Source organism: Aptenodytes forsteri, unplaced genomic scaffold (assembly GCF_000699145.1).
Source record: "Aptenodytes forsteri isolate BGI_AS27 unplaced genomic scaffold, ASM69914v1 Scaffold3, whole genome shotgun sequence".
NCBI lineage: Eukaryota > Metazoa > Chordata > Aves > Sphenisciformes > Spheniscidae > Aptenodytes > Aptenodytes forsteri.
In genome coordinates, this window is record NW_008795283.1 from 1,608,797 (window position 1) to 1,627,495 (window position 18,699).

The following is an 18,699-nucleotide window of genomic DNA, read 5'->3' on the forward strand; positions in this document are numbered from 1 at the left end:
TGCCACGAGGTGCCAAGAAAGACATGCAGTTACGCACTCTTTGTCACCAAGACTGTTCTTTGGACATAGATAAGGGTAGGTGCGTGCAGATATAGGGAACTGTGAAATTGCTGTCAGAGGGCAATTTTCAATGCGAGAGCATGGCTCATGATTGCCCTGCAACTCTACAATACAATGTGGGCTTGTGGAAGGCAGATACTAGGCAAGGCAAACGCAAACTTGGCACAGCTTGTACCCCCAAACACGTGTAAAGGAGAAAGGTTGACTGCCAGAGGTTCAAATATGGGCATATAAGAATATGAGCCCTGCTGCTGCGTAGAAGTATGGTGAGTGTACAGTGCCTGAGGACAGCTCCTTTAGAGAAGATAGCAGTAACTAGAGGATCAGAGGGAGGATGAAGGTTTCCTGCTTCCAGGTTCTTCTCCAGTCTGGCAATATTCCTCAGTATTGAGTGTAAGGATCACACCATGTCACTGCAGCTTAAAGACTCTGAAAAAGCTTTTGCTGCTTAGTGCATTCACAAACAGAAGATGACTCATTTGACTTCCCACAGCAATTTTCCATGCTTCTGAAGTTTCCTGTCTAAGATAAGCTATGGAGCTGTGTTCTTACTAGAGTGATGACAGTTGCTACAGCATGTCTCAGAAAAGGGCAAATCACCACGGGAAGGGAGAAAAACACCTTTGAATCAGCACCAGAACTGGAAGATAAGTGAAATGACTCAAGGAAACCACTCCTTCTCCCTTCATCAATGTGATTACTGCCAAGCAACTGGAATGATCCCGATTTAAGGAAACTCTTCAGAACCTTGCTTTAGGACACATGACATCAAAGAAGTGTGGCTTCTGAGCACCAGGGAAGATAGCCCCTTTTATTCCCCACTAACCTTACCAGTGGTGGAATAGCAATAAAGTCAGTGGGTCTTATGGGCCCTTTTGACAAGATATGAAGTTGATGCTCATCCTAATTAGGAAATGAATTGAGATGCACTGATTTGATTCACCTTAAAAATTGTTGATGGTGGAACTTTACCTGAGGACAGCAGTGACAGAAGGTTTTCTTCTTTTATCATGTCTTTCCTCCCTCTTCTTGAAAGGGGAATGATTTCTTTCTGATTTGTATGCGTAATTTATCTTAAGTACCAGAAAAGGTCAAAACCCTCTGTATTTTGTAGCAGTTTCCCAGCCTGGAGTTACTTATCTGTCTTGCAGCTGCTCTAAAACTACCCTACTTTTTTTTTTTTTTATTAAAAGGAGAAGGCAGGCAGGAGAAGGCTGGGTCTGTGTTAGTAGGACCTGTCTGGATCTCTAAGAGCATGGTCAGAGAATCTGCAGCAGTCCCTGGGACAAACCTGGCTCAGGAACACCTGAGTGATCTGATATGAATTCCCCTAGAGTCACTGAAAGCAGAATTTGGCTGCATGATGAAGTATGGTGAAGCACAGTTAAACATCCCTATTTGCTTCCTAAATTATCACAACTTTCTCTTATACCCAGAGAAAGTTATTAAAAAAGACTAGAACCAACTCTGAAGTTGGTGTGCACGGTTCACATCCACATGTGATCATTCTTCAGAAGGCTCTTTAAGGTCATTTGGATTTCAGGGATTAAAAACCCTTGAGGAAAACAGATTGGTATCCCATTATCCAGCTTCCTTTTGTACCCACTGATCCTTTTCACCCCTTTATTCCTCTAAATATTAAAGGATCTGTTTCCTTATTTCTCAGCATTTCTTGATCCAAAGGATTGGATCCACGGGACAGTGCTCGGAGATGCCGTCTGGGTAAATGGCTAAAATTTGAACTAATTATTAGAGCTGAAGTAGGATTTTCAGAGTAAACCAGGTCATCAAAAGCAGAGCCTTTTAGAGGGATCTGACAGTTTTATTAAAACTTTTGCTAGGACATTTTGTGGGTTCAAACAGAACGTTTAGCTGGTGAGACATACTCATCTGCAAGTAACAGAGCTTCCTGGATAGAGAGAAGCTTGCTGAGGTGTGGGAGAGCAAGTTGGACTAAAGATTTATTTACCTTTTCTCCTATATTTCAGCAAAAATTCTCCTGAATATCAGCTACAAGATGTTCTGGAGCAAGGAGTCCCTCAGCGTCTCCTGTGGGAACTGTTCTACTTTAATGATTTACATAAACAGAGAGATAACACATTTCAGCAGGAGAAGAGAGAGGCCTAAATCAGAATTTGTGTGCTTGTAGTTTTAGAAGCTCATTTTGAAGTTGTAGGATTTGCAGAAATTTCCAGAGAGAGAAAAATATTTTGGGGAACTGGGGGTCTTGTTCTTGGGCTGAAGGGGCCTTGGAAAATAGGCCTGGTGGCTAATGAAGCGAGCTTGGCCCATTCTTTGTTGACACAGGAGGGGAAGAGAGTCTCCTAAGCATCTGAGGTGGCTTAGGTCAGCCTTGGAAAATTCTTTAGCATCCTAGATGAGGCTGGCTCCTACAGGGCAGGGATTATGGACCCTGTCACAGTCAAATGCTTTGCAGCCAGAGTCTCAGAGCTGCAGCACTGCAATGCTCAACCTGGGAGGTAAATAGCTCCCAGTCTCCCGAAGACAGCAGGACTCTCTCAAATCAGCCTAAAAGGATGGTCTCCAATAGGAAATACCTTGAAGATTAACAGATGGAGTCTGCACAGTGAATCCTGCAACCTGATGGTTACAGAGGACTGAAGTAGGCATCTAGCATACCAACTATTGATGCTGACACCACAGTGATATTATGAAACGTGCATGCCGGATTGGATGGAAATGCTTGGTGAAGCCACACAATCTGAATTTCCTTGGGAGGCAGGGGATGATCTTGGCGCAATCAGGCTTGCTTGCATGCGGATCACATCTAGGCTGGATGCTAGGGCTTCTTTCCCCTTTTCTTTGTATTATTGGTAAAGATCTGTCCTATTGATAGTAGCAGAGAGAGGCTTTGTCATTGTGTATCAGTGTGATAGCAGAAAATACGCATCTCTCGTAACTGAAGTGCAGTGTAAGATACGCCTGTGATTGGTTTTAGAGCTATGTCTGATGTATACTTTCCTGATGGTGTGGCTGTCTTGGTTGTCCTTTGTCAATGTGGTTGGAGCTTTGGTAGAACAGACAGATCTTACTTTACTGGTAGAGGGTGTGGAGTTGTGCTGAAGTGACAGGAGATGGTAGCCAGTGCATATTCTTTTCTCTCTGGCTATTCACCTGTCCTTTTTCAGCCAAGGCACAGCTGACAGCATATAACAAACTTACATCAGAATCCTCCTTTCCTTAGAGGAGCTTGACTTTCAGCAAATTCTCTGAAAAAGGTAGGTTTGCTGAATCAAAGACCAAACGAGGGCAGTTTTTTAATCATCAGTGAATAATTCAGGCCTAAAGCTTTCCAGGTCCATCCCCAGGCACACGTGAGTTCTCATCATAATGTTATTAAAAACTAGGAAGCTCTTCTTAGCATGAAAGCTGTCAGAGAGAAAGGATTAAACACCAGAGAAGGGAGCTTCAGGTGGCATTTGAGTCACAGTCAAAAGCAGCAGAAGCTTTTATAAACCAGTCTTCAGGAGATCCTAAGTAGACAAGTAAGACAGTAGACAGTAGACAGTAAGACCTGTGTTTTCCTTAGTCAACAATTGCTTTTCAGTTGCCTCTGTTGTAGAGGAGGAGATAGGTGTTTTGTTGCGTAAAAGCCTATGTGCAATTCTGTTAATGGCAGGGGACACAATGCTCCCAACAGACAGAAAGGAGAGAAGGAAATGAACAAACAAACAAAAAACCAACTACAGGGCATGAAAGAACGTTAGGACAGCTTTATTTCCTGGCACCTGAGCCAGTCCTCACTGAAGCTGATGGAAAGACTTGCTTCATTGCAGCAGCCTTTGAATGTTGTTAGCTCTATGGGGAACAGGCTGTGTTTGTTTTCTGGTTTTTAACTGCCACATATGTTTAGAAGAAGCTTATTAATAAAGGCATCCTGCACCCTTAAATTATCCTCATGGTTTCAGATGGATGTCACTTTTTCTCTTGTTTCTGCCTGTAACTATGCACAATTTTGACTGCATGCGGTTAATAAACTGCTATATTGCATTCCAGATGTGGCTTCTCTGCCATGGCAAAATGAGATTTCTAGGTGTAGTTTGTGTATTAGTTAAAATTTGTTAAGTATTTGGGAAGTCCTTGGAATAAAGGCTGCTATAAAAATATAAACATCTGTTCCCATCATTAACCTTTCTAGCCTTGCTATCCTGAATGAGTCTTATAGCCCAACAAAAACAATTAGTGGAATAACTCTTATATGGATCTTTCAGCTCTCTCAGTCCATCCTATTTCCCCTATCTATCTATGTGTGCAGGGGAATAGTATGAGGTGGCAAGTAATTTGAAACAGAAATCACCACACCACCACCCCCCCCAGGGCAAGTTTTTCGCACATCTTTTCAACTTTTTTTGAAAATGGTCTGATTTTGCCACATGTGCCTCTGCAGTTATTTCAGGTTTTCCCTTTAAAGTGATCCATCTAGCCAAAAAGATTAAATGTGAAGATATTTTAAGAGTGAATTTGGAAAAAAAAAAAATCTCAAGCTCTTTGGGGCTGGTGTAAATGTGGGTGTTTTGCACCATCTATTTTATTTTATCTGCTCTCTGCATCTGTCTTCCCAAACCAAAAGCCCCCTGTCCTTACCTGTTATAAATAAGCAGGAGTTAAGTTAGTTTGTGCTATCTGGGGAATTCATCTCTAGTCGCACCATCATGGAGCCTTTGAGTCTCTGTGTGTGCAAATGCCTGAGAACAGATGCCTCCTTTCCACGAATGAAGATGGCAAGGAAAAACCCTGTCCTTTTCACCAGCTGCCTGTTGATAAATGGAAAGTGTCAGGAGTGTAAATGAACTGTCTAAGTGTGTTGTTAGGCTTTAGAGACTGGAACCTTTTGCTTAGGAGTCCTGCCAACACTGCAGGTCTTTCCCTGTTCCTGTGAGTTCCTGGACTCTCTCTTCTCATCGTATCTCCATCCACAGTAACCTGCTGCTCACTAATGTTAGGAAACAAGGCTTGAGACCGAAACACAGGATTTTCTTGGTTAGCTATTCAGGAGAAAATAGATACTCTTGATGTCCATTCCTCTATGCATATGGGTTGGCCTGGTCATGTTCAGCATGTCCATAACACTGGAAAGGACGACCCTATTAGGCAGCAGCTGTTCTCAGCCACTGGTCTCGAAACAGCACCTGCTAGGAGAAGGCAGTTCCTCTTCACGCCATCATGATAATATGAATGAATTGCAGTTGCTCATTCATTTGGTGGGAGAGTCATTATTTTAAATGTCACTAACGAGCCCAGACTTAATTATACTTAGTATTCCCAAAATGGTCATCTGTTATGAGGCCACTTGCTGCCTACCTTGTCATTCTGCAGCTGCTGGCTGTACGTGTAAGTGCTGGTTACAAGGAACTTCATGCTCAAAGAGGGTATTGCCGTACTCCAGTGTTGGTACATAACTCATCAGCGATGCCACTCAAAATTCAGCTCTGAATGTGGTTCATCAAGATTTCACATTTGCAGCCACCATGCCTCTCCACGGGTGGCCTGGCCAGTGAAGCTGAAATAGTCCTGTGAGTGCTGAGGTGCTATAAGCCAGCTGCCTCGTTTGACCCAGAGCTATCTACTCCATCATCTCTGTTCTTGGCATCTCTCTGCATGCAGACTCCTGTATAGAGGCAGCTCTGTCCTTCCGCCGCAGGACCACAGAGGTGACTGACACGTTCCCACTAGCATCACAAGGGGAGCAAGACCGTGGGTATTAGTCCCTCCTTTCAATGCTTTCCCTTTTTCTCACTCCTGGCTCGTCTCAGGGAGACAGTGCAGGTGCTTCTTCTGCTTTAAATGGGAGAAATACCCGCAGTCCTGGGGAGGACCCGTAGGAGTGGCAGTACCCTGCCTGCTGTGGAACAAAAAGGGGTTGCATAGGAGAATGGGGGCATTTTAGACAGTTGCTTAAATTAATTTAAAAGGTTTTTCCCTTCCTGCCTTTGACTTGGGATACCACCTCCCAGAACGCAGCCTCATTACTGAGCTCATTCAGCCTCATCTACAGTCTCTCAGCTGTACCCTTTCCCATGCAAGATGCAGGCCATTCCTGGCTCTGCTGAATGCATGCTGCATGCAGCTTCACGGCCCAGTGAAGTGGCCCCCTCATCTATTCTGTTGATCTCCACAGGCTACTTATATTCCCTAGAGTAGAAATTGTCATTTTTACACAGTAACTATACAATAAATCTGTTTCAAGCAATTGAGCCTAGCATGCCAACTCCGCCAAGGTTAGACTGTGCTTTCAGGTGTGTTGCGAAGGCTGTATGTCCGTTCTCTTTCAGGAATATTATTTCCAGCATATATGCCATATGCAGCAGCTGATCAGGAGTGCAGAGCTAGAGGTATGTTCCTTGCTGATGCACTCAAGACTCCCTTATCTCTGCCAGCACTGGGCAGTTGTACTACCAGTTTAGTTTTTGCAAGGTGGTAAAAAAGATGTCCCTGTGCATTGGGTTAATGGTTTATTCCAGATGTGTCCAAGTACTAATTTCATCACATTGCCATGCTTCTCTTTCTACATATGGTTTTTGGCTACCCTAGCACAGCCTGCAAGCTTTGCCTGGGCAGATGTGCTGGTTTGTATCTAATGGCCTTATTCTGAAATTCTGATAAGCATCATCTATGCTATATTGCCTAGGCCTCGTAAGAGCCAACTCATGCAAGCACTGGAAAGATTCCCCTTGGGCTCTAAAGGCTTTGCTCTTAAAGTGCTCTGGGGTGTGTTAAGACTCCTCAGGCGCCAATAAAAGCCCTTTGCATTCTCTAAGACACACCAAGGGGAATACTGTACAGTAGCTCAAATGGATACATGCCCCATGTGGACACCACCTCATTTTTAGCAAGGCTGCTAAGTGGAAGTGGCAGTGGGTGGTTCAGCAGACATTCAGTGCTGAACTCTCCGAGCCTCAGTTTGAAGACAAGAATTGAAGTAATTAGCATGTATTGTTTGAGGAATGTAATGTTGCCTCTGCTCATCTTGATTTTCATGGATCGGAGCACTACATGGTGCCTTTGGAAAGGCTCACTTAAAAAAAAATTCCTAAGTGCCTTGAGTTATACTTCTGTGCATGGCCTGAATTGCCCCAATTACATCATCCAGCACAGCGCAGTACCTATTGCATTCAAGAGCTTTCTCTCTTAGGATCTACAACTAATCAGCCCTTCACTTTATTTTGAAAGGGGCTCAGCCTGTTAGACTATGTCAGACAATGTCTAGCATGTGCCCAAAGACCCAAAGCCCTCACAAAATGCAGCACATTGATAGTGTTGTCCTCTAGAAGGCAGAAGACTCAGCTTCTTCCATTGTGGCCTTCCATTTAAACCCATGTTTCCCAGCTGCTAGGCTGCTCCCCTGCACAGAGTAAAGCTTTGCAGGGAGCTTTAAGGCCTTGTTGAGCAATGAAGCCTAGTTCTTATGGCACTTAGAGGAGGGAAGAGTGACGGGGTGCAGTCCTTACTCCCAGGGCAGTTTGTACATTTTAACCAGTGACTGTTTAGTGGAAGATGACACAGCTTAAGGTGCTCAGAGGATCTTTTTGTATCCCAAATTAGTTGTTTCTTGATGAGTTGAAATCCTGGTGTGGATTTGACAGCTGCCCAGAAATAGCAGCCAAACTGTCATCTCCCATTTCTCCCTCACGTTCGGTTTCAGCCACGGATGTCTGAACTGCTGTTTCCACTTGACTCTGCAGATACCAGCTGGGTCATTCGCAGCTCTTAGGCAGAGTCCCCAGAAGCAGCTGCAGCTATGGGAGACTTGGCTCTCTATCACGAGGTGCCGCTCAGTGGAAGCTGTAAGTACATGCAGCCTCCGCCGAAGTTTCTGCCTGAAACGGGGACAGGTCTCTTGGTGGGCAATCACAAGCTGCCCTCGCTATCCAAAATGCTGGATTTCAGTCTGTGGCAGGGACCGGCTGCCTCTGTGGGGTGAGAATAACTCAAACCTTCAGGGACCTGACAGTGACAGAAAGATGAGGAAGAGCTATGCTCGGCAATGATAGCTGGACGCTACTTACAGGAGGTTTGCAAAGCTTAGGGAAGCCCTACATGGGCTGAGGTGTTCCAGGCTTTGCTGCCAGTAGTCCAGCCTCTCATGTACTCCGCAGGGTTTCCCATCCCAAACACTCTTCTGCCTCAGAGAAGCTATAACTAAACCCTGAGCTACCTTTCAGACTTCTATCTCACATAGGCTTAGCCCTTCTGTGACTCTGTTCATTTCTTTAAAGTTCTTTCTCCTGTCAGCTTAAGAGGCTCAGCTGCTTTCTTGTCAAGCGTCAAGCTCAGGCTCTACTACAGGTATGCTAAGTTTCCTGAAGGGATGGTAACAAGACAATCTGATATGTTGGTCAGGACCAGTGATTTCTAACCCATAACAGTTTATCATCTGCTAAGTCTGACAGGACAAGTACATGATCCATCACAGAGAAGTTTACCCCCTTCAAAAGAGAAAACCCCACTTGTTTGGCAAACAAGAAAAAAAACCCCTAAAATCCTAAACTATAAAAACCTCTAAAAAAGAGTTCTGCTGGTGGAAACAACGGATGGTAACAGGCTTCTGTGAGTTTATTGTTCCAGTGTGAGGTTTTCAGTTGAGAATTGCCCTGAAGAGCTGCAGTAGGTAGATTTTTTCTGTGTCTTCATATGCAATTGGAAAACACCCACTTCATCTTGCTTGTGCTGTTTTATTTAAACTCAGTTGGTTTAATCCCATTGCAGTCAGGTTTATTTGATGTTTCTCCATTAGCTAAGTACTGCTGGATGCTCCAGCACAATATGCTTTATGGCAAGGAGTGAAAAATACAGGAGCAGGCTGTAGCGTTAGTGGCATTCCCTGCCATTGCCCTTTTGCTCCTGTTGAGCATTGTGTTTTGCTGTGGAATAGTAACGAGGCTTCACTGACAAGAGGCGAGGACAAGTATAACTGAGGAAACGGAAACCACTTTGACTTCATCATTATCCTTAAGCTCCACAAACTGCCCTTTGCTGATTGATGGCCTGATGCCCACACATCTCCATTCTTTTTCTGGCTCTTCCTTGCCTCACTGATTCATTCTGGGTGAAGAAGCTCCCATAAACAAAAGGCAAACATCTCAGCATTGCTTCCACATTGGGAAGTACTATTTCAGTCACTAGGGGATCTGCTTAGAAAAGAAAGCCAACTCTTAAGAACAGTATTTCAATTTCAGGCAGTCTTATCTTGTGCTGTTCTGTTGTTTCAGCTAATTTTCTGAAGAATCATTCCCTGGTTTTGTTTTCCTATTAATATCTGGGGGGAAGTCTTTATTAAGACTTATGACTGCTTGAGAACTAAACTCATGTGCACGCATATACATCACAAGAAGCCTAAACCGAGTCACTTTCTACACTGGCAATATGTTGCCTAAGTTCCTGGAGAGGAAGAAAGAAAAATGCTACAAAACCTAGAGGCAATTGTGCTGCATTTTTTGGCTGTGGCTCAGGTTCAATGTTCAAGTAGAACATATTGAATACAGTTTAAAAAATTCAGCAGTATTCTTGTGAAAATGATCAGATATGTCTGGTGAGAAAATCAAATGGATCAGCAAATTTTCTATGAGTGAGTCTTAAAGGGAAGTGGAGAGGTTATCTGCTTATAGGCTCAGGCAATAGCTCTAGCAATGGAAACCAGGGATCTGGATGGAGATAAAGAATTGCTAATAAAGTAATTGTCCCCAGATTAAAAATTTCAAAAGTACAGATCCAGATAGCTGTATCTGAGGTTAAGTAGAATGCAGCACTTGTAAGAACTGAAATTAAAGTCCTTGGGGTGTATTAGGTAAAGAACAGTCTACGCTTGCAAGTAATTTTGGCAGCTAAATGGCTCTGCTCATTCTCTGATACCTAATGATAATGTCTTCAGTTTCACACATTGATTTTCAAACAATGCATGTCAAAATAAAGTGAGTTCTGTAGTCAAATTAGCACAGTCACAGGTTTGCCGCCTTCTCCGCACCTCATTGGAAACTCCATGCTGCTGGAGCAAGCTAATTCCCTTATCTTCAAGGTGACTGTTGGAGTGGGGCTTAGATCATTCTGCTCAGGCCATACGCATGAAGGACCAGCTGGTCGTCAGCCGTAACAACTACGATGCGGCACAGCCCATCCTCTAGCAACTGCTCCAGTCATGCTCCCTGAAAATCTCTTGAAACCTCTAAGCACTGCATTTCCATTGTCAGTAACAGACATCTCACCAAATAATCTCCTTAGTGGATTACAAACAAACACCCACTTAGTGCAGGAAGTAATTAGTATTAAATTAAGTGTAGCTTTAGACGGGAAGAGGGTGGGAGGAAGAGCAAAGGAATTTAGTATTGGCAGAAGGTGCAGTATGGACAACCCTGGAACCGCTAATCCATGTAAATTGTGGGACAAGGTCTGCGGGGTGGAGTTTCCTCCCTGCCTGTCTTGCTCCATGGGAGACGGCGCTGGGAGGGAAGGAGAATTCAGGTATTATGACTACTGTACCTGCCACAGACTTCAGGCTCTAGTATACTGGTGTACACAGGCAGTATATTTACTAAAGACAGGCTCTTGAGGCACCCCGGCTGATCAGTTCCATGTGCCTGTTCCATGTTTGGTAATGGAAATGTTAAAATGTAAAGGGAAACTTTCCTTATGTGGCCTAAGCCAGATACAGCTACTAAAATCTGGCACCTGTATATATGTGTAGTCAAATGCTACAGCAGAAAGGAGCTGCTGTATGCAGCAGGTTGTTTCATTGTGCTGAATATGAGATTACCTTGGAAAACAATATCTGTGCTAGTAGAGTGTAACCCAAATCAGTGCCAGGAGCATCTATGATGAAACACAAGCCTGGTGAGAAGCTAATATTTTTCTGTTTGTTGCTTGCTTTCCCACATTTAGGAAATACCATATGAGGAGAAATTAAAGGGTGATGTGCTAGGATAGGAAAAGGACTTCCAGATACTGTAACTTGACTGACCCAGTGTGTCAGCCTGAGGAAAAAAGTGAGCAGCAAGAACAGCTTCTCAGGCATCTCCATCCACCTAGTCAGGCTTAGCTTCTGGGCTCCTCAAGGTCTGGCCAGCAACAGCCTAAATATTTTTCCAAAATTTTTGAGCTACTTGGAAAATGAGTGTCATTGTCTTGGTTGGGAAGCACCAGCAGGCCTGTCCTTTTACCCATGGACTGCCTGGAGAACAGAGTGGCCAAAGCCATTGAGGGCCGTGAACTGTTTTCCCCGGTCTCTGCTATGATGCTGACAAGGGCTATGGCTGGCAGGGCTCTCTGTGCTTGTCGAGCAGTTGTGTAGTCATTTGCATTTATAGCTGTTTCTGACTGCAGAAGGTGCTCCCTACATTTCAAACAGCTCTCTTCTGAGCAACAGGGAATTCACCCTGCTGAGGTGGTGGTGCAGATGAGGATGACATTGCCACCACGCATATGTTTTGGTATTATTAATCATGCTCCTTTTCGGTTTGCTCCACAGATACTATGTGGGAAAGAGATCCCCCGCTGGGTGAATCGCCTGGCCTACTTCAGCTCGTGCATCCCCTTCCTCCAGAGCTGCCTCCCCAAGGAGTGGCTGACCCCAGCAGCACTGCAGAGCCACATCAGTCTCGGCCTACACAAGGAGGAGCAGGGGGACACAACGGATGAGGAGTCCCCCTCCACCTCCGCAGCCCCCTCAGCCTCAGGCACATCGCGAACCTGTAGACATACCCGGGTCTAAACTGTGCCCAGTATGCCCTCAAACAACACCCTTCTCTCTCTTGTACTATTTCTTTCTCACACCCTTTCGCACCCCTTGGTTTCTCTCTTCTCTTCTTCAATGAACAACACAGGGGAGGGAAGACCCTTTCTACTAAGGAGGTGAAGCTTCAGTCCCTTTTCCAAGGGCTGCCACTAGAGTTGCTCGGCAAAATGACTGTGAACCCCAACGCTGAACTGAGGAGTGTGGCAACTAACTGGATTCTCCTCCCAGAGCCCCCATGCTCCTTGATCCATGGAGAACTGCTGGCTCTCTTGGGCATGACAGCAGGCGTACGGGCAGAGGGGCACCATACTGTGATGTTCCTTCTCTGGAACTGTTTTATCTTTTTATCTCTTCCCCCTTCCATGTGAGCCCAGCAGCCTCCTCTCTATTTTGGCTGGGTTTGCCATTCCCCTATGACAAATCTCCTGCCCACACCCAGTGAAGGAAGCAGAGCCAGAACTCAACCTTCTCATCTCTTAGACCAGCAACAAGCTCCACTCAGCCCCACCCCTTTTGTAATTACCAGGTTTCTAACTCACGTGAAGGACAAATGAAAGGTGCTGCTGTTCTACAACCACCAATTTTCAGTACTCAAATTTAAGAGCTCCAATGAATGTCCTGCTCTTGAAAATAATAACAAAGAACCTAGAAAATGAATGTGTTACCATGGCTTTTCTTTGGGGTCAAAAAAAGGATAGGGCTAGTGCTTAGAGGCAGCTACTAAGTAGGTGCAGAGATGACTGTTGACTATATTGGTGCTTTTTGGCACAGACCCCTCTCAGTTCCCCTAATTCTAGGCAGCGTTCCTGGTTTCCTTTTTTTCCCCAGATTCCCTGGGGAATCTCTCTCCTAGCTGACATTTGCTGGCTGTCTTTGGGGGAATGGCCCTCCTGAGCACAAGGAGGAGGAGAGAGAATCTGTTGGGAAGGTCACTATTTCCTTCAGTTTTTCCTCCTGCACTCACAGTCCTAAAATGTGGCTCCAGAGCCATCCTTCCCCAGCCTATTTTCGAGCCAATCCAAGAACATAAAAAATAAGTGGTGAACCCAAAGAATGTCAACCTGTTTTCTTCTCCTCCCTTTTTGGAGGTGGAGGGGGAAACTTAGGGCCACATCTGGAAAGCATGGATGACCCTTCCAATGCATGGGCCACCATGGTGCCTTCCGTTGTGTGCACTATTTCAGTGGCATGAAAAATGGGCACAGCTGGCTCACTGGCCTCTCCAGGCTGGCTCTTGACAAGAATCTGTTCCTTGGATGTATTTATGCTCATTCTGAAATCTGATGAGAAAGCAGAGGAGGAGGAAAGGACATGTACACCAACTCTCCCACTCAATTATCTCACTAGGAGTTCTAGTCAGAAGATGTAGGAGAGAATCAAAGGGGAAATCCAGCCCCCCTCTCTCCCTTGCAACTCCTCTTGGCTACACAAAGAAGGATGAAAAAGGAACAGGCACAGTGTTGAGAGGGGGTTGCCACTTTGGAAATGCTGTTCCCAACAGCTACTACCAAGTCAGGACTTCCACCCTCCACCCAGAAAGAAGTACAAGCCCTTAAGATGGGTGGTTTTTTCCTTTTATTGGTCGCAATAGCATGCTAAGTCCAACCAGCTGTTTCTTTAGCTCAGGTATACAGAAGTGTGTGCTTTCAGGGCTGAAGGTCTTGGCTATGATGTACATCATGTCTGCACAGACAGCGCTTAATGGTTTGTTACATGTGCACGCTCTTAGTGAAGCAGGAGGCTTTGGAGAGATCTATTGGATGGAAATATAACTCACAGGATGGCCTCACTCCACCGGCTCCTGAAGTGATGCATGTTTGGGCAACAAAACCTTTACAACACACCTCTCATTTTCATCCTCTGAACAAATTGCTGCAAGTTCTATACTGAACTAAAGTCATGTTCCTTATTAACCTTGGCTACTCACAGCCAATACTGCATTGTGAGCAATTCTGCAGCTCCTGGTATCCAGTCCAGCACTGATCTTGATTACCCTGGCTTGTCCAGGGATGTTTAATAAGATTTCCATCCTCTTCTCCATCCTGCTGCCCAGAAACCATGTTACACAATGTACTGTTGCACTCTCTATTCCCCTGCAGTCATGGTCATTGCAGCCTAAACCAGCAATGCAAGCTTCATTTGTCTGAAGCTCCCAGGGTGCCTGCCAATAGCCAGCAGCACATTATGTGCAGTGAATTTTAAAATCTCTTTTTAGGTCCTTCTCTGGAGGAAAGTGAGAAGAGGCTTTCCCAGAGCTTTTGTCTAGGCCAGGAAAACTGCAGTCAGAAACACTGATGTGACAAAAGCCAGCCAGCCATCACCCTTGTGTTTCCGCTCTGCACCTGAGCTCCAGGTAAAGCACCATGTATACATCTAGGAGAGAACTAGGGCTCCAGAGGCACGTTTCACATGGAAAACCCTCTCACAGTATTTCACAAAGTAAAAAATGCTTAACTGGCTGTATGGTAACCCCGACAAGAAAGCTACATTCAGCCTCCTGGGGGACATGAATATGTGCTTAAAGTATTGGGAACAACACTTGGGATGAGCTGACAATGTCATAAAAGCCAGATGTTTGTTTATCTACTTTTATGTTTGTCCATTTCTTTATGACAGTAGGGGTCACATCAAGGAGGCATCAAACCTCTGTTGTAAATCAAAACCAGAATATATTCCAGTCTTCAAAAGCGTTTCTCCCCACCCCTCTCTGTTCAAGGTGACCAACCAACAATGACAAGAACAAAGGGACACTGTGGAAATAAAATATATATTGATGATAGCTTTACCTCTGTAATTTAACAGCATTTTAGATTATTAAACTTTAAGACATTTTAAAAGTCTAATTTACTGTTCATCTCTGGCACTGCATGTTTGTTTTAGGCACTTTTCTTATCCTTCCAATTATTACAAAATTACTGTTGTTATTATGTAATTATATCATATTTGTATTTAGTTACACATTTGCTTTCTCTTGCTGTTTTAGAGCATAACACCATGGGAAAATTTTAGATACCAACAGTTATCAGTGAAAACAAAAGAGCAGCTTACGAATCTTAACAAGAGCACCCCGTGGCACTGGCACAAACTCTTAACCCTTCTGCTTACTGCCAGGACTTTTGGTGCCCTTTTAAAAGTTGGAATGAGAGGGCACCAACTCTGCACATGGGCATCAGCAGCTGTGGGTTATGTCTCTAGCAGAGAGCTAATAGTACTCAGGTGGGACAGTAAGACTGAAGGTGAGGTTAGCCTAATGCTGGAATATTAGAGTTACAATACAAACTGTTTCTAGGGAAAGTTAGGGTGAGAGGAAAGAGGTAAGTAATAACCTCTCTTCTCAGCATGCCTGTATCTATAATAGCAACTCTTTTAATTTCAGGAGATTATTCTTACTGATTTTTTTTTTGTCAGTTGGCTTCCTCTTCCCGAGTCTGTGATTTGAGGCCTGTATCTCTCAAACTCTTACGAAGTTTTAAAAGGGACAGTTGTGCTTTCAGAGGTTCTGGGCGAGCTGGTCCCCCAGCACCGAGCTTGTGCTCTGTGATAGTTCATCCCAGTCCCAGCACAGCGTGGGGATGGACACAGACCTGTTCTCTTGCTCTCATTGCTCCCGGCTGAGAGTTCGCATTTCTGGAATTCACACCCATGTCGCTTTTGTGTTATTGAGGTACTCCAGAAGCAGTCGTTTCCTGCTATGTTATATTTTTATTCTTCAGTTCTGTTTATTTGTCTCTAGGCTGGAGAGGCTCTCAGAACAAGTTAGTGGCCACTGGATTGCAATAATGTTCGCTTATCTTCTTATTATATGTGTTTGATTTTCTTCTCATTTCAGTTTGTATATATGTGGTAGCTTATTGACATGTTCAGAAAATTTAAGTAAAGTACCTCCACCAACTCCTTGATGTGATTAATGGAGAAGACCAAAGGATGTAATCATCAGTGTTTCATTTTCAAATGGTTTTAAATTACTCTTTGAGTTGAGGCAGCAGGTGCCCTGTTCCACTTTGTCCCTGCTATGTTCACCATCAGGCAATGATTTGGGTTGTGGAAAGGCTGTGTAGTGACTCAGGAAGTATTTAAAAGAGCAGCTTTCATTCTCCCAGCTCCACTCTGCCATTGCCACAGGCTACCAGAGCACGGCAGAGCCTTTGGCTACAGTAATATGTGAAAACATTGCAGCCTATGCCTGGAGAATATTTGCTCTTATCTCTAACATGTCAGCTCTCCACCATTGCGCATATGGCTGTAGCTGAGAGGTGTTTGAGTGGATGGCACAGCACATTTAATTACTAGCAGGAATGAATGACTAATGGCTCTAAATCTCAGAGTAAGAGTGTCCATTAGCGCTGTTGTAGCCAGCTTTGTTTTGAAAAGGCTATAAATGTTTTTGGGGGTCCAATGTGATTGGGATAAGGGATAACAATGCAGGAAAACAGGCCATATGATCATGGCAATCTTCTTTCCTTAGGAAAACAGGCTACAGAATGAAAGACGTGGCTAGTGGCCAGGCCTTCACAACTGCTTTAATCCATGAGCTTTGATGGAAAGGTCAAAATTACAGAAGGCAGCCCTCAGTAAAGATTTGTGTTCACCTACAAAAGCTAGTGGGGACTGCATGTGCAGCTTAACGTTGTTGAGCTGGCTTGTCTCTTTTTACAAGTAAAGATTCAGCTGGCTAAGTTCTGCTCATCCACTGGGTGAATACTAACATAGCCTTCAGCTCTCACTGGAGACAGCAGAGGCTGCCTATGTTTCTCTCCAGTGGTGCCCTCCATGCTTACCAATCCTGAATGACAATGTTTCCTGCTATTTCAGCCCTGCTTTCCCTCCCACCCTGCCAAGATATCCCAGGTGTAAGCTGCAGAAGCTCTTAGTCTCTCCATGCCACTTGCTTTCCTGAAATGTCCCTGACCTCAGTCCTGCAGGCTGACTTTTCCGATGTGTGGAGGGAGGTGATATCCCTAGCTCTGTTGAGATTCAGTGAGCTAGTCAGTCATTTGTACTAGTCATCATTTGATCATGATTTTGCAAAGTGGCAGATTTTTGCCTTTGAGGTCCACTTTACCCAAGCCAAGTCCTTTTACCAGATACCCCACAGAAGCACAAAAGGAAGTTCAGAACACAGAAAAATGTTAGAAATCTGAGTCAAGACCTCTCACTTGAAAGTCTTTGTAAAATGTTCAGCACAAAACAGATAGGTATGCTCAGTGAGGCTAATAACCCTACATAGGTGAAATACATCTTTATTGCTGGAAGTCCTTACAAAATAGGTATATGCAGTGCTAAATCTTCTCTAGGCTCCAGACTGCATTACCTAGAGCTCCTCAAGCAAGAAAAGGCAATCGTCACCTTGCTGACAGGTGGAATAGCATTCTCTTCACTGCTGGGAATGCTGTGGCAGCTATTGATGCTCGCATGGATTTTTCTTCATTATGCACAGCATGAGCCTTCATTTCTTCAAACTATCCACTGTAGGCTTTTCCTCTGTCTGCTGGAATGGATTTGTCCAGGGAAACATGTTCGTCTTTCACCTTTGAGGTTCTTGAAGGGAACTTCTCCTGAAGGACTTCCTGTGGCAAACCACCTGGCCACATGTTAGCACTGAGCTCCTCATTAGCCTCAGGGTTATCTTAAGAGTCTTCTTCTCTAAAGGCGGCATTTACTGAAGGTGAATTCCTCTTCCCCTTCCCCATACACATCCAATGGGAATTTTGTCTTAATAGGATAATTCAGAGTCAGGCCTGGGTTACTGCGGTTTTGTGGATGGTGCTTTCATCTCACCATTAGGGACTGTGCTGTAGTCACTAACTTTGAATTTTCAGTCCTGGAATATAGACAGACTGAACTGCCACTCGTGGATGTAATTACCTTAATATAATAGCACAATATACACGTACAATGTTTTGTGATATTAATGAACGGGCATTCACAGGTACCAAAAGTAATCAACAGTAAGAATAACAGCATAATGTGCAGCAGCCCTAATCCAAAAATGAGAACACCACTGTGCTATGTGTGATACAAACACCTAACAAAAACAGCATGTTTGCACAAAAAAGCTTCCAGGAGGAATAATGGGTGGGGAGATTTCATTCCACACGCCATAGGTGGCGGATGAAAAAAACAGTGGCAGAAACCTCAGAGGGGCTTCAGGACAGCCCAGGTTTGGCGGCCATGGAGCCAGATCATTTTAAGCCTCAATTCCCCTCTCAGCACACACATGCTGCTACTGGCATCCCCTGGCCTTAAATCCTAGCTGCATACTTTTGCAGGTGACAGCATGGCTCCAGCCCCATCCTTTTCTTCCCATAGATACAGTGGAAGCTATATAAAATCTAAGCAGCTTAGCTACAGCTGGTGTGGGACATGGGGACGTGCTCCCCGACAAACATTTCTCCTCAGGAAGGCCAGTGGGGTGTATGAAACCATTCACAGGCCAGCCTGGTACCAGCATACCGGTTGTGTATGTTCAACAAACGCCCGTTAATTCAAAGAGCTTTTGCAATACGTGTGTGTGTGTGTGCGCGCGTGTGTATAACCTAGAAGTACCCTGTGGCTTTATAACTGGTAACGTGGCCGCAGCAGCCGTGTCAGGCAAAGCACCTGGCTCGCTGAGCGAGTCTGACCGCGCTATTTCATGTGGATTATTTCAACAAGCCATCAGCTACGTCTGGAGGAACGGGGGTAGGAGCTCGCTAAGCCCGGCCGCGCTGCACAGGTGGTGGCTGGCTGGATGCCGAGGTCCCCTCTGCCCAAGCCAACCCCTTCTGCCAAATATCCCACGGGCGCACAGCGGGGAACGCGGGACGCAGGCACCACAGCGGAACCCGGTTTCCCCGGGCGCGTTGCCGCGGCGGAGCGGGCCGCTGTGGCGGCAGGACCCGCGCCCCGCCGGA

General features: G+C 44.9%; 1 protein-coding gene across 1 annotated transcript in view; it reads left to right on the forward strand.

Moving 5' to 3' along the window:
- The window catches only part of SYNJ2BP (synaptojanin 2 binding protein), a 101,295-nt gene extending 88,838 nt beyond the window's left edge, over positions 1-12,457 (forward strand). Inside the window, exon 7 of the mRNA XM_019472058.1 lies at positions 11,540-12,457. Coding sequence (XP_019327603.1) covers positions 11,540-11,782 — 243 coding nt within the window. The 3' untranslated portion in view covers positions 11,783-12,457. The remainder of the gene's footprint in view (positions 1-11,539) is intronic.
- The last annotated feature ends 6,242 nt before the right edge of the window (positions 12,458-18,699 follow it).